Below are 21,549 nucleotides of genomic sequence, written 5' to 3'. Positions count from 1 at the left end.
GGACTCAATACTAGCCCATTTTGCTGACAGATATTGAACATAATATTCAAATGCTTTCCATGCTCCTCTTCACTTTGAGAGAATACCAGGATGTCATCAATGTAAACTGCTATGAAATTCTCTGTTCCTCTAAAACGATTATCCATTTTTCTTTGAAAGATAGTTGGTGCATTTTTAAGACCGAACGGCAAAAACAGTCATTCATATAGCCCATTTAGTACCCAAAATACAGTTCATTCAATAGATTCGAGATGCATTGCTACCTAGTGAAATTCGCTTTTTAAATCAAATTTTTGATTTTTCGATCACCTAGTACAGCCCCAAGAAATTTCACTTCTGGTATTGCTATCTTCATCTTTGTTGGACTCAATACTAGCCCATTTTGCTGACAGATATTGAGCATAATATTCAAATGCTTTCCATGCTCCTCTTCACTTTGAGAGAATACCAGGATGTCATCAATGTAAACTGCTATGAAATTCTCTATTCCTCTAAAACGATTATCCATTTTTCTTTGAAAGATAGCTGGTGCATTTTTAAGACCGAACGGCAAAAACAACCATTCATATAGCCCATTTAGTACCCAAAATACAGTCCATTCAATAGATTCGAGATGCATTGCTACTTGGTGAAATTCACTTTTTAAATCAAATTTTGAATAAATTGAACTTTTGCTAACCTTCTGTAGAATAGTATTGATGTCTGGTAGGCTGTACTAGTCTTTGTTGGTGAGATCATTGAGACGTTTGTAATTAAAGATCATTCTTTCCTTCCCTTTTACTTCCTTACCAGTGTTAGGATCTATAGTTGTACCAGAGTTGACAATGATGGCAGTTGTTCTATGTCGGCTTTTGCTAGGTCTGATAACTCCCAATTTTAATAGAGCTTGAACATGTCGAGTAAATGCTTACTTTTGATTTGGAGTTAGGTGTTTCAAAGGCCTATCTTCTATAATAAAATCCGAATTTTTAATATCTAGGTGGCATAAATGAAAGTGTTGAATCTACCTAGTTGATGTACGAATGCAATTTTGAATCAATTCTTAAGCATTCACACACTCACTAGTTATCCTTAGAAAAATACGACTTGGGACTCCTTACTACACGTGTTTTCTTAGTTAGTTGAGTTCCTAATCTTTATTAATTTGAGGTGTCACGTGACATGCAAAATGGCTAACACCAGACCCTTGACTAGACTAGGCTGGACAGTACACTCCTGAGGACCTTCCGATTCCGCATAAAGAATAAATAAATAACATTTATGATTTAGAAAGAATAAAGTAGTTTTCAATTTAGATCCCCAGGATGTATGACTGGTTTATTAATTACAATCCGTTTGCTTATTTATTGGAATGTTATATGATGCATGAAAGAAAAACGTAGGGTCGTTTCATGGCAACTGACTAAGAATGATAAACAATGAAAGAAGAGTATCTCATCTTACCCCATCCAATTCTGTCAGTCGCATCACGTTGTTCAACCCTGAATTTTGATAAATGGCTACGAACCTCTCCAACCATTTGCATCTGTTTCTCAGCAAGTGACTCACTAATCTCAACTGAGCTACAAAAGGAATATTGCAAGAATTTATACTCAACAGTATTCTCAATCTCAGTTAAATCAGTTATGTTAAAATTAGTTAGCAAAAAAGTGGGAAAATTTGCTGCATCAATTAGTGTAGATATGATCAACTAGGTAATCTCCACATCATCCACAAAAGATTAAAAAAGTGTTGTTGTTATTGTGTGCCAAATTAGAGGGAAAAAGTCATTCAGGCTTATATTTATTCATTTCCTACACAAATGACATGCACTGGCTAGTGATTGGGTGAATAATAATGTGTCACTGCAAATAAGATAGTTAATATTAATGGAAAGGAATGAAAAATTGAAATAAATTATGAAGTAACTGTATAAAAAGACAGCAAACAAAAAAATTAAACTATAATTAAATAGAACTGAACATTAAATCATAGTATAGGCCTTTGAAGCAATGCTTTTCAAACGAAACAAATCAGCAAATTCAACAAGCTAACCCCAGAACTGGAGGTTCATTAACTTCATTTAACAGACTCATCCTCATTCATGGTTTGAAATCCTTATAGCATATCAAGCAGCATATGTGTAAGCATGGGTAACCTTTGCTATCTCATTATGTGTCTATCGTGCTAATTAGTATCATGTCCAACTAATACTTAACATGCTTTGGAACGCTTCTGCAAGTATTTAAGTGAATTCAAGTCATGTTTATTTTTTATTGTTTTCTCAAAAGTCTAATTTAATTTATTATTTAATTTTTTATCTAATTTATATAGTTTTATTTTTATAAGCAACCAAGTAAAAGAATATTATATGTGTAAAAAATTTAATGAGTTCATCTCAACATGCTTCAAAGTAAAATATGAGTAAAATCATTTTAATTTCAATTACTAATTGATAATTGATATGGCATTATAAAAAGTAGAATCTAAGTGAATGACCATAATGAGTAATCAGAATCCATTTTGGCATGCTTTAACAAATGGTGAAATATGTTGGCTATCACTACGGTATCACATCATAAACTTTAATTGCATTGACTATTTAATTGTTATAGCCTTATTTTTATAAGCAAACCAACTGAAAGTGCATTAACAGAATAAAAATTATCCCAGCTTATCTTGCATACTTCAATGCATGCCAAAGTATGTTGAGTGTCAGCGCAACATGATGTCAAAACTGAAATATCTCAACGAGGGACCGAAACTTTAGTATAGAATGATCCATAAAACCTAGCTCCTAGGTATCTAGTAGTCTTCTATTTTTTTTTTTCAACTCCTTCCTCTCTCCAACTACAATTCGCCAGCATCAAGCATTGGTATATTGGCCCGGTGCCGAACCAGTCTCATTGGGTCGACCATCAAATCAGTCTCATTTCAATCAACTACTGAAACTGACTCGAAACCTTGTCCCCATTAAACCAGAGTTTGGCCTAGTTCAACCGAAAACATTGAGAACCTGCAGGGTGACTGGATCATCCACCTGTTCAGTTTTAAAAACATTGCTTCGGAGTGGGATGCAGGTAAAATACAGATAAAAGGTAAGATGGCACAGACTAGTTTCTTGCAAATTTGGTTTTGCAAGAGGAAATAAATTTGAAAATTCCGAGACAATATATTATTGACTGGACAACTTTACTAAACTCTGCCTCATGAAAATCTGCTAGATATTTTATCCTATAGGCTTATTATTTTTTTGGGCTTTCAAAGTGCCAAGAATTGATTCGTGAGCGCATTACAAACAATGTAACAAAGTAACAAACATAGAATATAGGGCACTACTGTTATGAAAGAAATAAACAGAACAAAGAAATACATGCACCAAGATAAAGTAAATATCTTAACAGCATTCTAATTGAACTGGTATCTCAAATTGGTTTGACTACATTAAAACAAGTAAAAGACGTACACATATGTCATGTTGTCATAAACTTTCTTTGGTGCATTCAACATCATGTAATCCAAAATACACTTCGCACATGTTCCTGAACCACCTCCAATCTCATATATCTGATTCCAAAAATGCCAATAATCAACTGAATGGTAGCTGAAATTTCAAAAAACTTACTAAAAGAAATAAAGTAGATAAGCATAGCCCATTCCTCCTAAAGTTATAAAAAAGTCAAGAACTATAAGGAATAAATCTGAAGTTTGTAGGAAGCATTATGGAAACTCAGATGTTTGTGAACATCCTTGGTACTTGACTTGATAAAACCTTATTCATGAGTTCAAGGGCCTTTGTTCGATAGCATAAAATATAAAAAATAAACAAGGCACTAGTGACTTGGCTTGTTAATATTCAAGAACAATGTTTGAATTATGAACAAACCTTTATTTAACTGATCTAAATCTAAATTATGAACATATATTTTATTTTTATTAAATACATAAAAAATTAATACTCTATATTTTTTGTAATTTTAAAATTATCCAATAATATGTTAAAAATGAGAAACTATTATAAATTTTATTTATTAGATCAATGTTCTAACAAATTATAAGAGCAACAAGGTCCCTAGTTGAATTCGATAAAAAAAACTCAAGTTAGCTTGAGCTACACATGATTTTTAATAGACAAGTTCGATAAGAAAATGAACAACCTTGGATACAATCAAGCTAAGCTCAGTTTGGCTTGTTTGCACCCTTAGACACAACACAACAGTAGAAACAAGTACTCAAAGACAAATTGTTATGAGATAGAAATTCTAACATAAAAACCCTAATGGCCGCCTTAGAAAAATTCTAGAACCACAATTTACTTCATATTATTATATCATATTCTTCCCAATTTAAATTGTATATGATTAATCAGTTAACTATAATTGTGTTCAACTATTCCACCCACATGCAGTTACAGTAGCGTAGTTACAGTAACTACATGAACTAGAGTAAGTACATGGGAAAAAAACAATTTTTTTAATCAACTTCACGTCATGAATCCCATAGATTACTCAATTCATCTCTTTCCTATCAGCAATAGAACCAAGCTATACGTCTCAGATTCCCATTGTTTTTGTATTTTGTTAATAATTTTCTCGTGTTCTCTGATCATTATTAGTTTTTATGTTAGGTACAATTGAAAGACCATTTTTCATGGGAAGGGATCACATTAAGTTGCAGCAGCAAATTGAGATTAGAAGTGGTATACATGAACTCTTCCAATCTGAAGTTTTGGCTGAGCAACTCTCCCGCTCAGAAGCTGAAAATTTGTCTTTTATTTTCCTAATATTCCTTCCTTTTTCCCCAACAAATGAATTTAACTATTGATATTTTTTCCCAATATTTTTCTCTTTTACTAAATAATAAACTTTGCGAACTTTTGCCTAACTTGACAAATAAAATTTACAAACTTTGACACGGATTGTGAAATATTATTACTAAAATTGCAATTTTATTTTTCAAAATTTTCCTATTCAATATAGATTTGAAATTTTGAAAGCTATGTCTACATAAATGTGTTGAAAATAAAATATTAATTGCAAGCATGCTTTCCCATTTCCCCTTGATGTCTTTTGGGCTTACCTAGCTTCGTTTAATGTCTCCTTGGAAATATGTATTTCATTTACTTTTCTCTTGCTTTACATTGTATTTATAGAATCTCTCTTGAACATTGGCTCTATCAAGAAATAAAGAATCAATCATTCACCTGCAGTCCAACAACCTCCATCGAGTCAACTACCAAATAGCACTGCAGGGCATCCTACCCATGGAACTGTTGCATCTGGATACGTCATTCCTCCAACATCGCAGCAGGCATATGGGAGCCAGCCCTCTGCCTCAACTGCCACCTATTTATGTACAGCCTCCCCAGGTCCAGAAGCTGTGGCTTCTATGGACAAGGTCAACAAGCTTGTATATTCTCGATATTTGGAAAAAAAAAAACCAAGTCATTTGGGCAATGGATTATCGATTCAGGAGCATCGGAACATATGACAGGTGATAGATCTTTACTCCATAACTTTGTGCCATGACAAAACGCGTCAAATATTCATGTTGCTAATGGAGCAATTATTAGGATGTATGCTAAAAGCCTAGCTTTTTGTATGAATATTTATTTTATAATAAGAATAATCACATTAGTCAAATGTCTGCATTTAGTTAAATGCAGTTATTCATTTAATTTATATTGTAGATAACATGGTGTGTGGTGTCACACAGAAGATCATGTTATCAGTTCCTTATAAATTATAAATAGTAGCTCACAACCAAGATGGATTGGGACAAACCATTGGAATGGTTGTAGTATAATTTGGTATTAGTTTATCTTGACTATAAAATTACACTAGTACACTATGTGTGTATTGAGCAGGATCATTTGAGATTGTTTCTTTTTATACTGACTACATAAAAGAACAGAACCTCTGTTATTATGGATGTACGTACTCTTAATCCCGATATAATAACAAGCACATATACTTAGTATTTATTTCTTTAATTTATCAATGGGTGAGATTTATTCGTTAAATCAATAGGCCCGATAAGTTGAGAAATAATATTATTTATATGGTGTGTTGTTGATTATAGAAGGAAACTGTGTCCTAGTTATCTAGGTTGATGATGTCCCTTTGAGGAGCTCATAAGGATTATTATGTAAATCCTGCAAATGGACTTAGTCCGGCATGATAATGAAGTTGAGTGGTACTACTCTTAGAGCTAAATGTTAATTAAGTGAGTTGTCAGTAACTCATTTAATTAATGGGCATTCAATATCTTAAACACAGGAAGATTAACACACTCATGATAAGAAGGAGCCCATAATATAATATGGGATTGGTGCGGTAGTTCAATAATAATTCTTTAGTGGTATGAGTTATTATTGATGAATTTGAGTTGGGTGTTCGGGTCGAACACAGGAAGCTCAAGCTCATCAAGAGGTCAAAACCAATTTCTCCTCTAGGTCTCTGTTGTAGCCTCTATGTATAAAGCCTCGTATCCACCCAAGTCCACTTCTTACCCAAGTAATGGGTCGGCCACATCCTTGCTTGGTACCCAAGCAAGGGGTCGGCCAAGCTTTGCTTGGAGCCCAAGAGGTGGTCGGCCACAAAGGAATTAAAAGAGGTTTTTAATATTTTAAAATCTTTCCTTTTATAGTCATCCTCCAAGGGATTTAAAAGAGATGTTTTAATTTTAAAATTTTTCTTTTTTTTTGTAGTCATCTACAATGTTTTAAAAAGAGAGATTTTAATTTTAAAACTTTCCTTTTGTAGTCATCCACAATAAGAAATTTGAAAGAGAGATTTTAATTGTTTTTAAAATCTTTCGTTTTTAGCCATTACCAAAGATTATAAAAGAAGATAGATGGTGCCTTAGAGGAATAATGATCTACACAATTCCTCTCTTGTTTTCTTCTTAAAGGTCGGCTCCTCTCTTTTCTTCTGAAAGCTTAGGGCCGGTGGCACACTTTTGATCCCATTGGTGGTCGGTTGCTTGAAGGAGAAGAAGAAGAGAAGGAGGGAATCTACCTTATATATCCTTGGTGACCGGTGGCTCTTTGATTCCTTGTTGACCGAAACTTGTAAGCAAAGAAAGAGCTTGGGCGGTGTTGTCTTGGTAGATCGTCGCTCACACGACATCCAAGAAGAGGAGAGGAATACAGCAAAAGATCAAGAAGTCTTTAAGATACAAAGAAAGGTATAACTAGTTAATTTATTCCACAGCGAAACTAGTTTAGTTTTTCTTTGTATGGATCCTGAAATACCAACACAAGAGGTTATCGATTTTGTGTTTCAATTTTGTGTTTCTATTGTGATCTCTATAGTTAAACCTAAGGTAATTGTAAGAAGTTTAAATATTCAATTTCTTTGAAATGCTTTGTCTAGGAAGTGGTGGATGATCTCATACCCAAGAAGGTCGAGTGCCTCGCCATGTTTAACCTGGAAGTCAATCTTTGAAATAAATATTTAATCAACTTTTGTAATATGGTTTAACATCTAAAGAACACATGGGTTGAACTTGGAGTAAAAATGTTAAGTTCCGTTTCCAATCCAAGTTTAACTTCTGAAGAACAACTTGGATTAAAAATGTTAAGTTTCGTTTGCAATCCAAGTTTAACTTCTGTAGAACACATGGGCTTCTAGGAAAAATTCTGTTCTTGTACAAATTTTGTACAGGGGAAATAGAACGGAATTCCAAGTAGCACCCAACAGCAACGGCTAAAATCACCGGTGTTGGTTCAGCTAAAATAACACCAAACATATTTGAAAAACATTCTTTATGCTCCCATACTAGATTGCAATTTATTATCCATCCGTAAATTGACTCATAATTTAAAATGTCATGCTAAATTCTCCCTGCATCATTGTGAATTTCAGCATATTGAGACAAGGAAGACAATTGGTTGAGCTGTGTTCAGCACTCTACATTATTCACTAGATTCCACCTCTACCTAGTTGTCATCTGACTTCTGGCACTGCGGTTAGGTCATCCAAATTCGCTTATCTTGCCAAGTTGTTTCCAAATATATTCCTTAATTAAAAGGTATGTTCTTTTCAAATGTGAGATTTGCCAACTTTCTAAATATGCACGGCCCCTTTCCATCTAAATTTTTCACACTCATACACATTGACATTTGGGTTCATCCCGAACCAAAACACTCACATGAAATTGCTAGTTCATAACCTTTGTCGATGATCATACACGACTCACCTGGTTGTTTCTAATAAAAGAAAAAATGTAAGGTCGGTCACATATTTGAAAAATTCTTTGCCATAATCCAAACAGTTCCATACATCCATCCAAGTACTCAAAACCAATAATGCAACAGAGTATTTCACCTCAAACCTAGGAGTGTTTCTTAACTCCAAAGGTATCATTCATCTCAGTTCTTGCGTCGACACTCCACAACAAAATGGAGTTGCCGAACGTAAAAACAGACACCTCCTGAAAGTAACTTGTTCTCTAATGTTTCGCTCCAACGTACCCAAATTCTTCTAGGACGATGTCATCTCTACAACCACATACCTCATCAACATCATGCGTCATCAACTTTCAAAGCCCAGTTCAACGTCTTCTCTAATCTTTCCCACACACCAAACTTCTTCAGTCACTCCCACACACTAAAATCTTTAGATGCGTATCCTTAGTCCACATCCACAAACATCATCAAAGCAAACTTGACCCTCGCTCCAACAAATGCATTTTTCTTGGATATTCATCCCTTCAAAAGGGATACAAATGCTACTCGCCTACCACCAAGAAAACTTACATCTCCATGGATGTCACATTCTTTGAAAAACAACCATACTACCCCAAGTCCGATATAGGGGGAGAACTTGAGAAAATATCATCCTAAAGAGCCTGAAATAAACCCTGCAACAAACATTGTGCCTGAGCCTACTCATGACACAAACATTGTGCCTAAGCCTACTCCTGACATAAACACAACCCCTACTGAACCTAATCCACCAGAAGAAGTTCGTATATATACTAGATGAAAAACACGCTCGACCAAAAGTTGGAACCAGATCCTACTAAGGAAAGGGGTCAGATCATGCACAATACACCGCATTTCCAATTACATCTCTTATGAAAGGCTATCCTCGAAATACCGAGCATGTATAGCCTCCTTTGACAACATTCAGATCCCATCCAACATTATGAAGCTCTAAAATCAAATAGAATGGAAATAAGTAGTAAATGAGGAAATAAGAGCATTGTAGAAAAATGACACTTGGTCCATTTGCGAACTACCAAAAGGGAAAAAGACAATTGGGTGCAAATGGATATTCAAATTCAAACACAAGGCGGATAGACAGTTGGACGAGACAGTTGAAAGATTGAAGGCAAGACGGGTCGCAAAGGGTTTCTCACGGTCTTATAGAATAGATTATCAAGAGACCTTCACTCGGTCGTAAAACTTAACACAATCAGGATCCTCCTTTCCTTGGTCGCTAACAAGAACTAGCAGTTCCACCAATTGGATGTCAAAAATGTCTTTCTAAACGGAGACTTAGATGAAGAAGTCCATATGGAAGTTCCATCTGAAAGCGAACCATACCCTAACAAAGTATGAAGATTACACAAATCCTTGTATGACCTCAAACAATCCCCTAGAGAGTGGTTTGACAAGTTTGCCACATCTGTAATCAAACATGGTACAAAAGACCATATTCTGTTTGTAAAAATCTCAACTAACAACAAAATCTCCATTCTTATTGTCTATATCGACGACATCATTGTTATGAGGACAACAAGAAAAAAAATAGCTCTACTAAAGGTGCTCCTCACAAGAGAAATTGAAATCAAAGATCTCGAAGATCCAAAATTTTTCCTTGGAATGGAACTAGCAAGATCGAGACAAGGTATTTTTCTTTCATAATGAAAATACACAAATGAAGAGGAGTCTTAGCACAACGGTATAGTTGTTGCTTTGTGACCAAAAGGTTACGGGTTCGAATCCTGGAAGCAGCCTCTTGCAAAAAGCAGGGTAAGGTTGCGTATAATGGATCCTTCCCCGGACCCCGCATAGCGGGAGCTTCGTGCACCGACTACTAAAGGAAACTTGAATGCTCCCCGATGGATGGATCAAATAAAATTGATTCTAAAAAAGACCAGGGGAGATACCAACGACTTGTTGGACTACTCTACCTATCACACACTCGATCCGATATAAGATTTTCTATAAATGTTGTAAGTCAATTCATGAATCATCCCATAAACGAACACATGAAAGTCATTGACAAGATTCTCAAATATCTTAAAAATTATTCCGGGCGAAGGGCTACTATTTTGAAAAATTGAAGACACAAGCATACAAGTTTACACAGATGGCTGGAAACGTTAATGACAGACGATCAACCTCTGGCTACTACACATATGTAATGGGAAATCTGGTAACTTGGAGAAGCAAAAAGCAGTCAGTAGTAGCTAGAAGCAGTGTTGAAGATGAATACAAGGCTCTTGCTCTTGGAATATGTGAAGGAATATGGATCCGAAGAATCATGAATGACCTCAGAGTTTCCAAAGAGTAGACAGTTAAACTGTGATGCGATAATCAAGCAGCTATAGTATCGCCAAAAATCCAATTCACCACGATAGAATGAAGCACATTGAAATTGACTGACATTTCATTTCAAAGAATGTGACGAACGGAAACATAGAACTCTCAAACATTTCATCTCGACATCAAATAGTTAACATTCCCATAAAGACTCTCTAACGCAACAACTTTAAAGAGCTACGTGGCAAAGGGCATGCACAACATGTACAACCCAACATGAGGGGGAGTGTTGAAAATAAAATATTAATTGCAAGCATGCTTCCCCATTTCCCCTTGATGTCATTTGGGCTTCCCTAGCTTCTTTTAATGTCTTATATGTATTTCATTTAATTTTCTCTTGTTTTACATTGTATTTATATATCTCTTTTAAACATTTGCTCTATCAAGAAATAAAGAATCAATAGGACAAATAGTCCTATTATTTTCATCTTTTGGTCGTCTTCAAATGTATAAACTATCAATCCACTACAACAATTACATATATATAATTTTAATATTTATGTAGACAAAAGTTCTTTTATTACAAATGTAAGTAACATAAAGACTTAATGTTTGTAATTGTAAATTTATCATAACAAAATTTATATTTATGTTGAACCACCAAAATTGAAAAATAAAATTTTATTTTAATTCACAAATATTGCTTCAAAATAAGTAATTCTTATTTAATTTTGTTATTAATATATTTAAACAAAACATCAATTATAATGCTATAAATAATTTCAACAAACATTTATTTTCAACAAATTTTATATTAAAAAATAACCTTTTTAATTTTATAATTTTTAAAATACAATAATATTTAAATGAAAATAAAAGGTCATTTTAAATTTGAATAAAATTTAATTTATTGTTTTTAAACATAATTTTAGGAAAACTTAAGAAATTAAAACTTAAATGGTTAATATATTCACAATTATGAATAAATTGAATTAAAATTAATTTATAAGAGTCCAATGCATCACACAGGCTAAAAGCTAGTAGGTAATAAAACAAAAGAAAATAATCTAATATACTAAAAATTTAGACTTAGTAAACAATCTAAAATACAAAATAATCCAAAATTTATAATAATAATTCACTATCTTAAATTATATCATAACTAGTACTTAAGTTAAAATTTTATTTTTTATTTAATTTGTTGAATCAGGTTGATATATTAAGAATTTCTTACAGTAAGAAAATATGTCAATGTCACATTCCTAGCAATTTGATTGATGAGATAATATGGTTAGGATGTGAGAATATGACATTTGATGAACCAAAAACAGTTGATACACAAAACTTTGCTAAGTTGCTATATATTCCCCACCCTAACAGCATTTATGCATGATGTGAGTTACGATTTTGAATATGTTAATTGCCCAAGGTTCTCAGGACAGTTTTATAACTATGAAAATACATTTTGTAAGGAAACAAATGTCAGCATCCAGTGCAGTAGCCTTATGTTGCTTAATGAGGGTGTTTCTTCTCTCTGTTATATCCTTTTTGAATAAATAGGAAGGTCAATAAGCTACATCAAGAATGTTTCTTCATAATCAAATAAAAGAGAAATATATTTTGAGAGCACATGTAAAAGTGTGCATTGACAGATACCTTAAGTGGGATTGACAGGTCAGCTGTCCGCATTATTGCTCCAGCAATACCATATGCATACCATGGCTGCATATTCGGCAGAAGCGAAAGGAAATAATAAGAAAAAGTTATCATATTGGACGTAATATAGTCAAAAATAAACAATCATATTATCAATCAAATGAAATACAATCCCAATAACAAAGCACCTCATGATTATGACTGAAAAAGGATCCTTTACCAAATTTTAGTAATCTATCACAAGATTTAAAAGTTTGGTACCAATACTAATCTCAGTCACAGGCCAAGAAGGCAAGGTAGCATTGCAAATCCATATTAAAACACACAGCATGTCACAATAGATCTGACTCTGCAAACCTGATGCATTTATTTTTTTGAATGAATATACCCTTTTTCTCTTCAGAGGCAGCATGTGCATGTAATGTCTCTTCAGTTTACTTTGTGTTCTGCTGTTTCAACCTTCAATTACAAGGAACTCAAGTAACATAGTTTGTATCTTCTTTCATGCCAACCTAGAGATTTATCCAACTAGGTAAGATCCCAACTGAAACTTAAACAGAATAATATTACTTCTTCATACTTTGGTATTTTCACCAGTCATTAAACCTACTTTAGGATTCAGACAGCTACTAGTTTATGGAATCAATTCTCTGGTAAGGGTCCAGATAGATGCATGCATCATCTGTATGAGCAATACAAGATTGGCATTAGGTGAGAGATGAGATATGTATATTTCGCCAATGTTGACTTGATTTCACGATAGACTCTTTATCAGAACAGTAAGCATTATCTGTATGAGCAATACAAGATTGGCATTAGGTGAGAGATACCTGAAGTTAGTTCACAATCTAAGGATATTTGTATAACTACAGTCAGAATTTTCATTCAGAGAACTCCCAAAAAACAGTAGAACATTCATGAGCATAATTTGATTCTCAGAAATCAAAATAACAGTATTCAAGATTCAAACATGCAGAGATATGAAGCTGATGCGCATCAAAACTGTTTGCCAAAAACAAGATTTACCCTGAACAGCTCCACAGGAGTAAACCATGAAATATCGTGTTCTTTGTATAGTTTGCTGAGATGTTTCTGATAAGCAACCCTACCTATAGGAACAAACTGTTCATAGTAACAGATAATTGGAAAAATAGAAGTGCATAGTGTAATAATTATGAACTACATATTCTTTTGGTCTGAAAAAATTGGAAGTCAAAGCACAGGCACTTGAAACTCAAACAACAAACTAGGAAATAAAAAAAGCATAAAATAAAATTTAGGTAACCTTGAATATGTTCTACTTTACTCAAAGGACACAAATAAAAAGTATAAATGTTTACAAAAGAATAATCACGCATATACAAGCAAGCATTATTTGTAAGAAAGGAATATAGATTACCATAAAACGAACCAAAATCTCAATATGGGACGCATTGAATTTGTAAGATTGGTAGGATCAGAATCACAAAAAAACTATATCAAAAATACAAAATCTATAAAATAAGAAAATAAATAAATCCTTTAATCTAGAAGATAACAAAACAACAACAACAACAACCAAGCCTTTTCCCACTAGGTGGGGTCGGCTGTATGAATCCTTTTACGTCATTGAGCTCTATCTCCTATTATATCATCATCTATATGAAATAAAATAGCAAAGCTAAGAATGGAGTGTTAGTTCATCAGATTATATAATTAATATAATATCATTTTGCTACTGTGCAATTCCAATGGATAATAATAATATTACTTGAATTGGATTATACAAAACCACAAAAGGCACTTGTTAGGAGAAACAAACAATCTCAACTGTTGCCAGGAGTAGCTTACTGAAGAGAGAATAAATATGACATCTGATGGATGAAAAAAAATATAAATCTCACTTTATGGTGATGATGTAACCTAGCTGGCAGGTAAGATAAGTGATTGATGATTGTTGATGGCATTGGTTCCAATGGCAGAAAGTAAGACATACAAACGTTCATCATGGTTTTTTTTCAAAGTTCAGATTATTGCAAATCTGTGATTAAAGTTACGATCAACTTCATTCATGATGAGGTACACGACTCTATCCAGAAACCTCATGGGGAGAAGTTAAGAGTAACTGTATAGTAAACAAAATACAAATTGTGCAATAATAGGAAGGGGAGGGATAAAATCTCACAAATATAGTGGCAAAAAATAGGTTTTTAATTCAAAATGCAACTAAAGGAAAGCATGATTACTACTAGAATGAGACTGAATTACCAAATGATTATCCATCATTACCAATAGAAATATGTGATATCTCCCTATCATGTTTATTTCCTAGGTATTCAAACACAAAGGCATATAGGAAAGAAAAATTGGGAAAATTATCTTTTACCCTTTTTTTGAGAAAAAATATTTGGGTTTGGACAAAAATCAAAATACGATCAAGGAAAGAAACAAGCAAAATGAGGATGGTGCACTATTGAACAATAAAATTAAACTAGTTAAAGATGTTCAACACTTGATTCAGACAATGTTTAGCCGGCTAGAAGTGGAGAAAATACTGAAAATTTCGATATACCATCGAAATTTCGGTCTCAGACCGGAACGATACGGTTTCGATATTGTATCGTGTCGTGCCGATATAGTTTCAGTATTTTTTATTTATCTATAGTAATTATAAGATAAATATATTTATTATATATATACAAATAAGTTGTATATTGATTTATTATAAGTTCTCAATTATTGAATAATTTAATATTGTTAGAAAAAATAATTAAAAATAGTTTTATTTAAATAGAATTGATATATTAATAATTCAAATTAAAATGGAAGTATCTATAATAATAATAATAATAATAATAATAATAATAATAAGTATATAAATTAATACAAGATATTACTTTATATTAATAATAATTATATAAATTAACTATTTATTCATTTAATTAATTATTAATTAAATAATATATATTTTAAATAGTAAAAAATATCAAGTAAAAAATTTTTAAAAATAAAAAAATATCAGAATATAAATATAATTTATTAGAATTTTTTTAGAAAAAATTTAGAATTTTTTAAAAAATTTAAATGAAATTTAAAATAATAAAAAATATATTAGAATATAAATAAGAATTATTATATATTTTTAAAAAAATTTAAATGAAATTTAAAACATTATTTTTTCAGAATATTAATTAATAAAATTTATTTAATTTATTTTAATTTTAAATATATTTTTATATATTTTATTAGGATAATTTAATTAGAGTTTATAAAAACCTCTTCGAAATATCACACATCCTCCTTAGGAATTGTTTAAATTAATTAAATAAAATAAATAATTATTAAAAAAAAAATCACGTACCTGCGTACGCGAGATCGCCCGCGATGATTGCGGGTGATCCCGCGGGGGGCGTCCAACAGCGCTGGAAGCGTCGCCGGACGCCTCCGGCAACGCCGGAAGGGTCGCCGAAAGCATCCGGCGACCCTGCCAGATGCTTTCGACGCCGCAGAAGGCGTCATGCACAACGCCTTCGGCACTACAGCGAGATGAGGATGCCTCCCGTGCCGGTTTCGGCCGCCCGACGGAATGGTAAAAATCGTCCGTGCCGGGCGGCACGGAACGACATTTCAAACCCTGGTATTAGTATCAATGTATGGAATTATTATTTTTCGGTATTTCAGTAAATACCGAAATACCTAATATATTCTCTTATAAATAATTTATTATTCTAATTGCATCTAAAAATTGTATTGGGCCGAGATAAGAGACAGTAGTCCAAACCAACTTCGTTCTCCCCTTAAGGAATTGATATAAGATATAAATTATTTATTATTCTAATTAGGCCTAAAAGTTGTATTTGTCTAAAACGATTAAATCAACTATTAAGATAAAAGTTCCTCCTTTCAAACTTTGTTCTCCATCGCCACCCACTCCGACAACAAACCAAGCCATTCCCCCTCCCCCACCTTGAGCTCGTCAGCATCCCCTGCATGGTCGACTCCCCTCCTTGATTTCTTTCCCCTTTTCTCTTCTCAAAAACTCACCTAGTCCTCTTAAAAACCCTAACCCAAAACCATCTTCTCATTGCTCTTCATTCTGATGTCTCTTCATGAAGTCTTTGCCCTAACCCAAACTCGTATAAACTCCTCAATTTACTTGAAGTATTTGTTGAAGTATTCATTGTCTCCACGAAGTCTGTTCTCAGATTTCGACAAGAAAGACAAAGGTTTGATTTTCCAACTTTTTCCTCTCTTTTTTGGATTTAGCATTGTATTTAATGGTTATATTTCGGATCATAAATTCTTTGTTTACATATACAATGAATCATATGAATTACTACCTTTTCCAAAATGGAGTCTAATACGCTGTCAAGTTCATCCCAAACATCAAACACAAAATCTGAAATACATAAGTCTACGGATCGAAAAGGATTAACAAAATATTCAGATTCAAAGTCTTCTATAACCCCTAAACAATCCAGGAGTATACTTTTGGACGATTGTAAAAGGGGAAAAAGGAAGTTATGTGATGGGAGCGAACAACAAATAGGGATATGCAAATATTGCAATGTTAAGATCCCAGCATTTCACGGAAGTACTAGTGGGTTAGAAAATCACTTAGTAAAGAGGTGTAATTCAAGTCCGCTCTATGAAGCATGTGAGAATTATAAAAGTCAACCTACATTGATGAATGAGACTATGGGACAAGAAAATACCTTGGTTCCTCATACTTATAATCAGAAAAGATGTGAATTGAAATTGACAAGGTATGTGATTGTCGATGAAGTGTCTTTTAGGTATATCAAAGGGTGTCGAGTTATTGTATGAATTACAACCGAGATTCAAAATTCCTAATCGAAAGAAAGTTGTAAGTATAGTTTATGATCTATTCTTAGTTGAGAAAGTTAAGATACAAAGTGTGATTAGTGACCAAAGGGTAATTATCACAACTGATACATGGACATCCATTCAAAACATAAATTATATGGTAGTGATAACTTACTATTTGGATAGTGATTGGAAGTTACATAAAGAATAATTAACAACACAAAAATCACTTGTCATATAGGGGAAGAAATTGGCAAGATGGTTGAGATTTGTCTGCAAGGGGGATAGAAAGTCTTTTCAATTGTAGTCGACAATGCTTCTTCTATTGACATTGCAATTGATTACTTAAAAAGAAGAATGAAAAGTAAAAAATCATTATTATTTGAAGGGAAATACTTGCACTTGAGGTGTGTATCATATACTTAAACTTAATTGTTAAGGATGGCTTGAAGAAGATTAATGTTTCAATTAAAGCTATAAGGAATGCAATTGTTTTTATTCATTCTTCCCATCAAGGTTCAATAAATTTAGGGAGTTTGTCATGCTAGCCAAGTTTTCTAGTACGTCAATAGTACGTATGGATGTCAAAACAAGGTGGATTGCAATAGTTGCCTTTTATGAATTATTTTCATGAAAAAGATGAAAAGGGTAGAGAAAGGATGGGGACTCCAATTGCTAATGGTTGGGAGAAAGCAAAGGCTTTTGTACACTTTCTGAAAAAAGTTTTATGATGGAGCTAAGTGAATCAAAAAGTCCTACATTCCAATTAATTTATTAGTCAATGATTACATTACAAATTGAGATTGAGAGAAAGAGAATTGATGATTCAGATCCAACTCTTCAAAAGGTAGCATATGCAATGAAGTTAAAGTTTGACAAGTATTGGGGAAATTGGTATAATATGAACCCTTTGATATTTATTGGGAATATTTTGGACCCGAGGAACAAGTTTCAGATGATCAAAGTCGGTGTCTAAAAATTTGGAGGTACTCCAACAAGGATCCAAGAGTCCGTTGTTAAGGTCAAATAAAACTTGGTAACTTTGTGGACAGAGTACGAGGAAATAAATGATACATTGAATCTTGAGAGTTAAAGTATGCAAATAGAGTGTGATGGTGAAAATGGTGGTACTAGTAGTGGTGGTCTTTGTGATGAACTATTTGATGATGTGGAAGCACAAAACAAAGAATAACTTCAAGAGATATCCAATGAAGTGGATAAGTACCTAGCTGATCAGATTGAAAAACGGTCTAACCAGTCTTTTAAAGTGGTGGAGAGGAAGTAAAACTAGGTACCCAATCCTTGCAACTATTGCCAAGGATATTTTTGCAATTCCATTCTCAACCATTGCTAGTGAGTCCGCTTCTAGCTTGGGCAAAAGGGTTGTAGATCCTTTTAAAAGCAATTTAAGTACTAAATTGGTAGAGGCATTAATATGCACTAGTGATTGGCTAAGAGCGGAATTCAATTTTCTTGGAAAGATCCAACGAATGATGCCCTTGAATTAAAAAAAAAAAGGCAGCCCGGTGCACGAAGCTCCTTCTATGCGGGGTCCCGGGGAAGGATCCATTGTACGCAGCCTTACCCTGCTTTTTGCAAGAGACTGTTTCCAGGATTTGAACCCGTGACCTTTTGGTCACATGGCAACAACTTTACCATTGTGCCAAGGCTCCCCTTCATGAATGATGACCTTGAATTATATAAGGAAATTGAAAAAATTGAAAAGAGTAAGAGTTTTTTATTTAATTAAATTTAAATTTAAATAATAGCTATCATTGTTAATCTAACATAAAATATAATGCTTCTTTTTTACGACCGCAAATTCCATTCAAGATTGTGTCATAGCTACTTGTTCTACATCCACCTCCACTTTGGTCTAACTTGAAGAGTAAGATTATATTTATATCACTAATTGGATGTCCATTGAGATCAAATTATTTTTTACTATTTTACTGGGGAATAAATATGGATAACGGCTAAAAGGAACAATACATATCTTTCGCATACATTGATAAAAATAAGTAACCCTTTTTTTGAATGGCAATCCTCAAAAAATGTACTTCTATGTCAAAAAAAAACGTATTCGTAAAAATATTTGGAAGAAAAAGGGAAATTAAAGGCTTTTTCTTTAGCAAAATCAGTTTCTACCAGACATTCAAAAAAAAAAAATTGTACAACAAACAAATAATAAAGTCACTAGGAGAGATAGACTAAGATGAGAGTACAATTCATAGTTGAAAAAATAAATCAGAGTTAAAGAGATGCAAAGAAAACATATAAAATATTATTAACCAAAAGCGATCTAAATTACTTAAGCATTATTAATGGTATGTCTTATGTGACAATCAATGACTAAGTGGTGCAATAAAACCCATATGCCTACCTTTAAAGATATAATCATGTAATGAAGCTCAATTGCCCTTAGTTTGTTAGAATTGCTTATTCATGGTTATATTATATTACCATATAAAACAATATGTATATTTATACAAAAAAGAATTATAAGAATAGTGAAAGGGTCACTCCGTCCTTAAATGGAACCACTATATTTTTATTGAAAGGGTCACTCAGCTTACATGGCAAGATTGCATATAAAATGTAAGATTATGTATAATAACTCTCTCTTTCTATCCATATATTATTTTTTTAAATGGAACCACTATCATTATCTTGACATCAAGTTTTTACACACAATGCTTTCTATAGGATCGTGCTTATTTTGGCACAATATGTTTTCTTTGTTTCTATGTTTTTGTTTTTGGCTAACTTTGGATTCTTAAATTGTTTTTAGCTAGACATTATTTATTGACAAACATTTTGTGGTGATAGTGTTTTCTTCAGCTATTATATGTATTCATGAAAATATGTTTCTGCAAGAACCATGTTTTAACTTCGTTTTTTGATATAATGCTTTACTTATTATTTATTGTTGTCAATTATCAGATTACTAGAATCACACTAGATAGAAGATGTGTCGAAAAGGAGGGAAACACTCACAAAGTCAATTCCCCTCATTTCTCTCATGTCTTCCATATTAGTAATCAAACGTTGAAGTACTTGGTGAACTCTTTTGATGATGTGAAGTTTGCATGCAGTAAGTTTTTTTGAGACCATACAACAACAAGAGTTATTAGAAAATTGAAATCCTTATGAAATGATATCTAATATGATGATCTCACCATATTGATTTCAAGCAGCTGTTTGTTTTGTTCACTGATGCATTTAATGTAAAATGGTTTTGACTTTTAACATTTCGATATTAACATCTTATGCATGCTCTGCCTCATGTATTCTTAATGGTCAAATGCTTGATGCTCATTTTTTATTTTTGCTACTGTAGGACATGGACATGCAAGTTAAGTCCTCTCCACCATCCACTCAGTCAACTACCATAAACAATGATCCTGCTATAATTAATTTAGGAAGATGATCTACATAGTCATAATTGTTGACTTTAAAAGTTCTCATTGATGGATATCTTATCTTAAAATCATTAAGAGTCACATTATCCTCATCCTTAGCCAACCCCACCTAGTGGGATAAGGCTTGGTTGTTGTTGTATATTATCCTCATCCTGCATCTACTTCTATAAGTGTACCTATTGTTTCCTTTTGTAATCAATACTTTAATTCTTCCATTTGTAATCAATATGTTAGTTGTTGTTAGTGATTGTTTGTGTTTTTCTAAATCTTATTGTTTGTTGTCCATTTGTTGATGCCTTGTTATTATGAACAAGGGGTATTGCATGTGGCTTCTGGATTGATTGTATCTGGTTCTTGGCATCAAAGTGATTTTCGGTATAGATAGTATTGTAAAACAATACCGTTCTGAAAATTTCGGTATGTACCAAAATTTTCCATATGAAGAGTATGGAATTCATATCATATCGAAAATATGGTATACAGAAGTTTCGATATATCATAGCGAACCAGCCTAAGCCGGCCCAACTATCAACATAACAAATCATCCTTAGGCAACTTGAATTGAAAACGCCTGAAATAACCCGCGGATGATATTTGCTGCCAAACCCTTGGAATTAGGAATCCGTACCTTCAAGCTGATTGAACCGAATGCTTTTATCGAGCTGCCCAACTGATCCCGACAATTTGGAGAAGTAGCCATTTTTCGGATCATATAATGCAGACCGAATGAAGTCGCGGACCTGCGGGAGGATGTAAAAGACCCGCCAAAAAGAGAATCGAAGAAGGAAGCAAAGAAGCACTCACAAGAATGGGCTCATCGCCGACGATACTGGTGGAGAAGAAAGACTCCGATCGCCAGAGAAGCTGCCTCTTGACAACAACTGCGAGTAATGAAGGAGTAGTGGTGTTAGGATCTAGAAAGAGATGCGAGGAGGAGATGCAGAGGCGGTACTTTCGGCTGCTCGTAGCTTGGAGAATGCCATCGGCCGAGCGAGCGGAACGGCGAAGGTGGCCGCGTCGAAGATCTAAAGAAGGTTTACTTGAGGGTTTTTCGGGTTTTTCAAAATCCATCGTCAGGTGATGGCAACGTGGGCCGAGATCAGGAAAAGCCCTTTTAACAGATTGGGTTTAGCAAGGCCCATAATTGGACTCAAAAAGTTATCTCAACGCGCCCTGTGAGCAGATTTTAGG

General features: G+C 33.5%; 1 protein-coding gene across 9 annotated transcripts in view; it reads right to left on the bottom strand.

Annotated features, from left to right (window-relative positions):
• LOC122033357 overlaps positions 1-21,392 on the bottom strand; it is a 48,056-nt gene extending 26,664 nt beyond the window's left edge. For all 9 annotated transcript variants that reach the window (XR_006126509.1, XR_006126512.1, XR_006126513.1 and 6 more), the window contains exons 1-7: positions 21,311-21,392; positions 21,163-21,239; positions 20,987-21,098; positions 13,157-13,239; positions 12,131-12,196; positions 3,446-3,546; positions 1,444-1,562 (exon numbers count right to left, since the gene is read on the bottom strand). Coding sequence is in view for 2 of the 9 variants with exons in the window: in XM_042592361.1 (XP_042448295.1) it covers positions 1,444-1,562; positions 3,446-3,546; positions 12,131-12,196; positions 13,157-13,239; positions 20,987-21,098; positions 21,163-21,239; positions 21,311-21,341 (589 nt within the window). In the remaining 7 variants the exon portion in view is untranslated. The remainder of the gene's footprint in view (positions 1-1,443; positions 1,563-3,445; positions 3,547-12,130; positions 12,197-13,156; positions 13,240-20,986; positions 21,099-21,162; positions 21,240-21,310) is intronic.
• Between the last annotated feature and the right edge of the window lie 157 nt (positions 21,393-21,549).

Source organism: Zingiber officinale, chromosome 11B (assembly GCF_018446385.1).
Source record: "Zingiber officinale cultivar Zhangliang chromosome 11B, Zo_v1.1, whole genome shotgun sequence".
Classification (NCBI taxonomy): domain Eukaryota; kingdom Viridiplantae; phylum Streptophyta; class Magnoliopsida; order Zingiberales; family Zingiberaceae; genus Zingiber; species Zingiber officinale.
The sequence above is the reverse complement of the archived record's forward strand: the minus strand, read 5'-3'. Positions and strand labels throughout refer to the sequence as shown.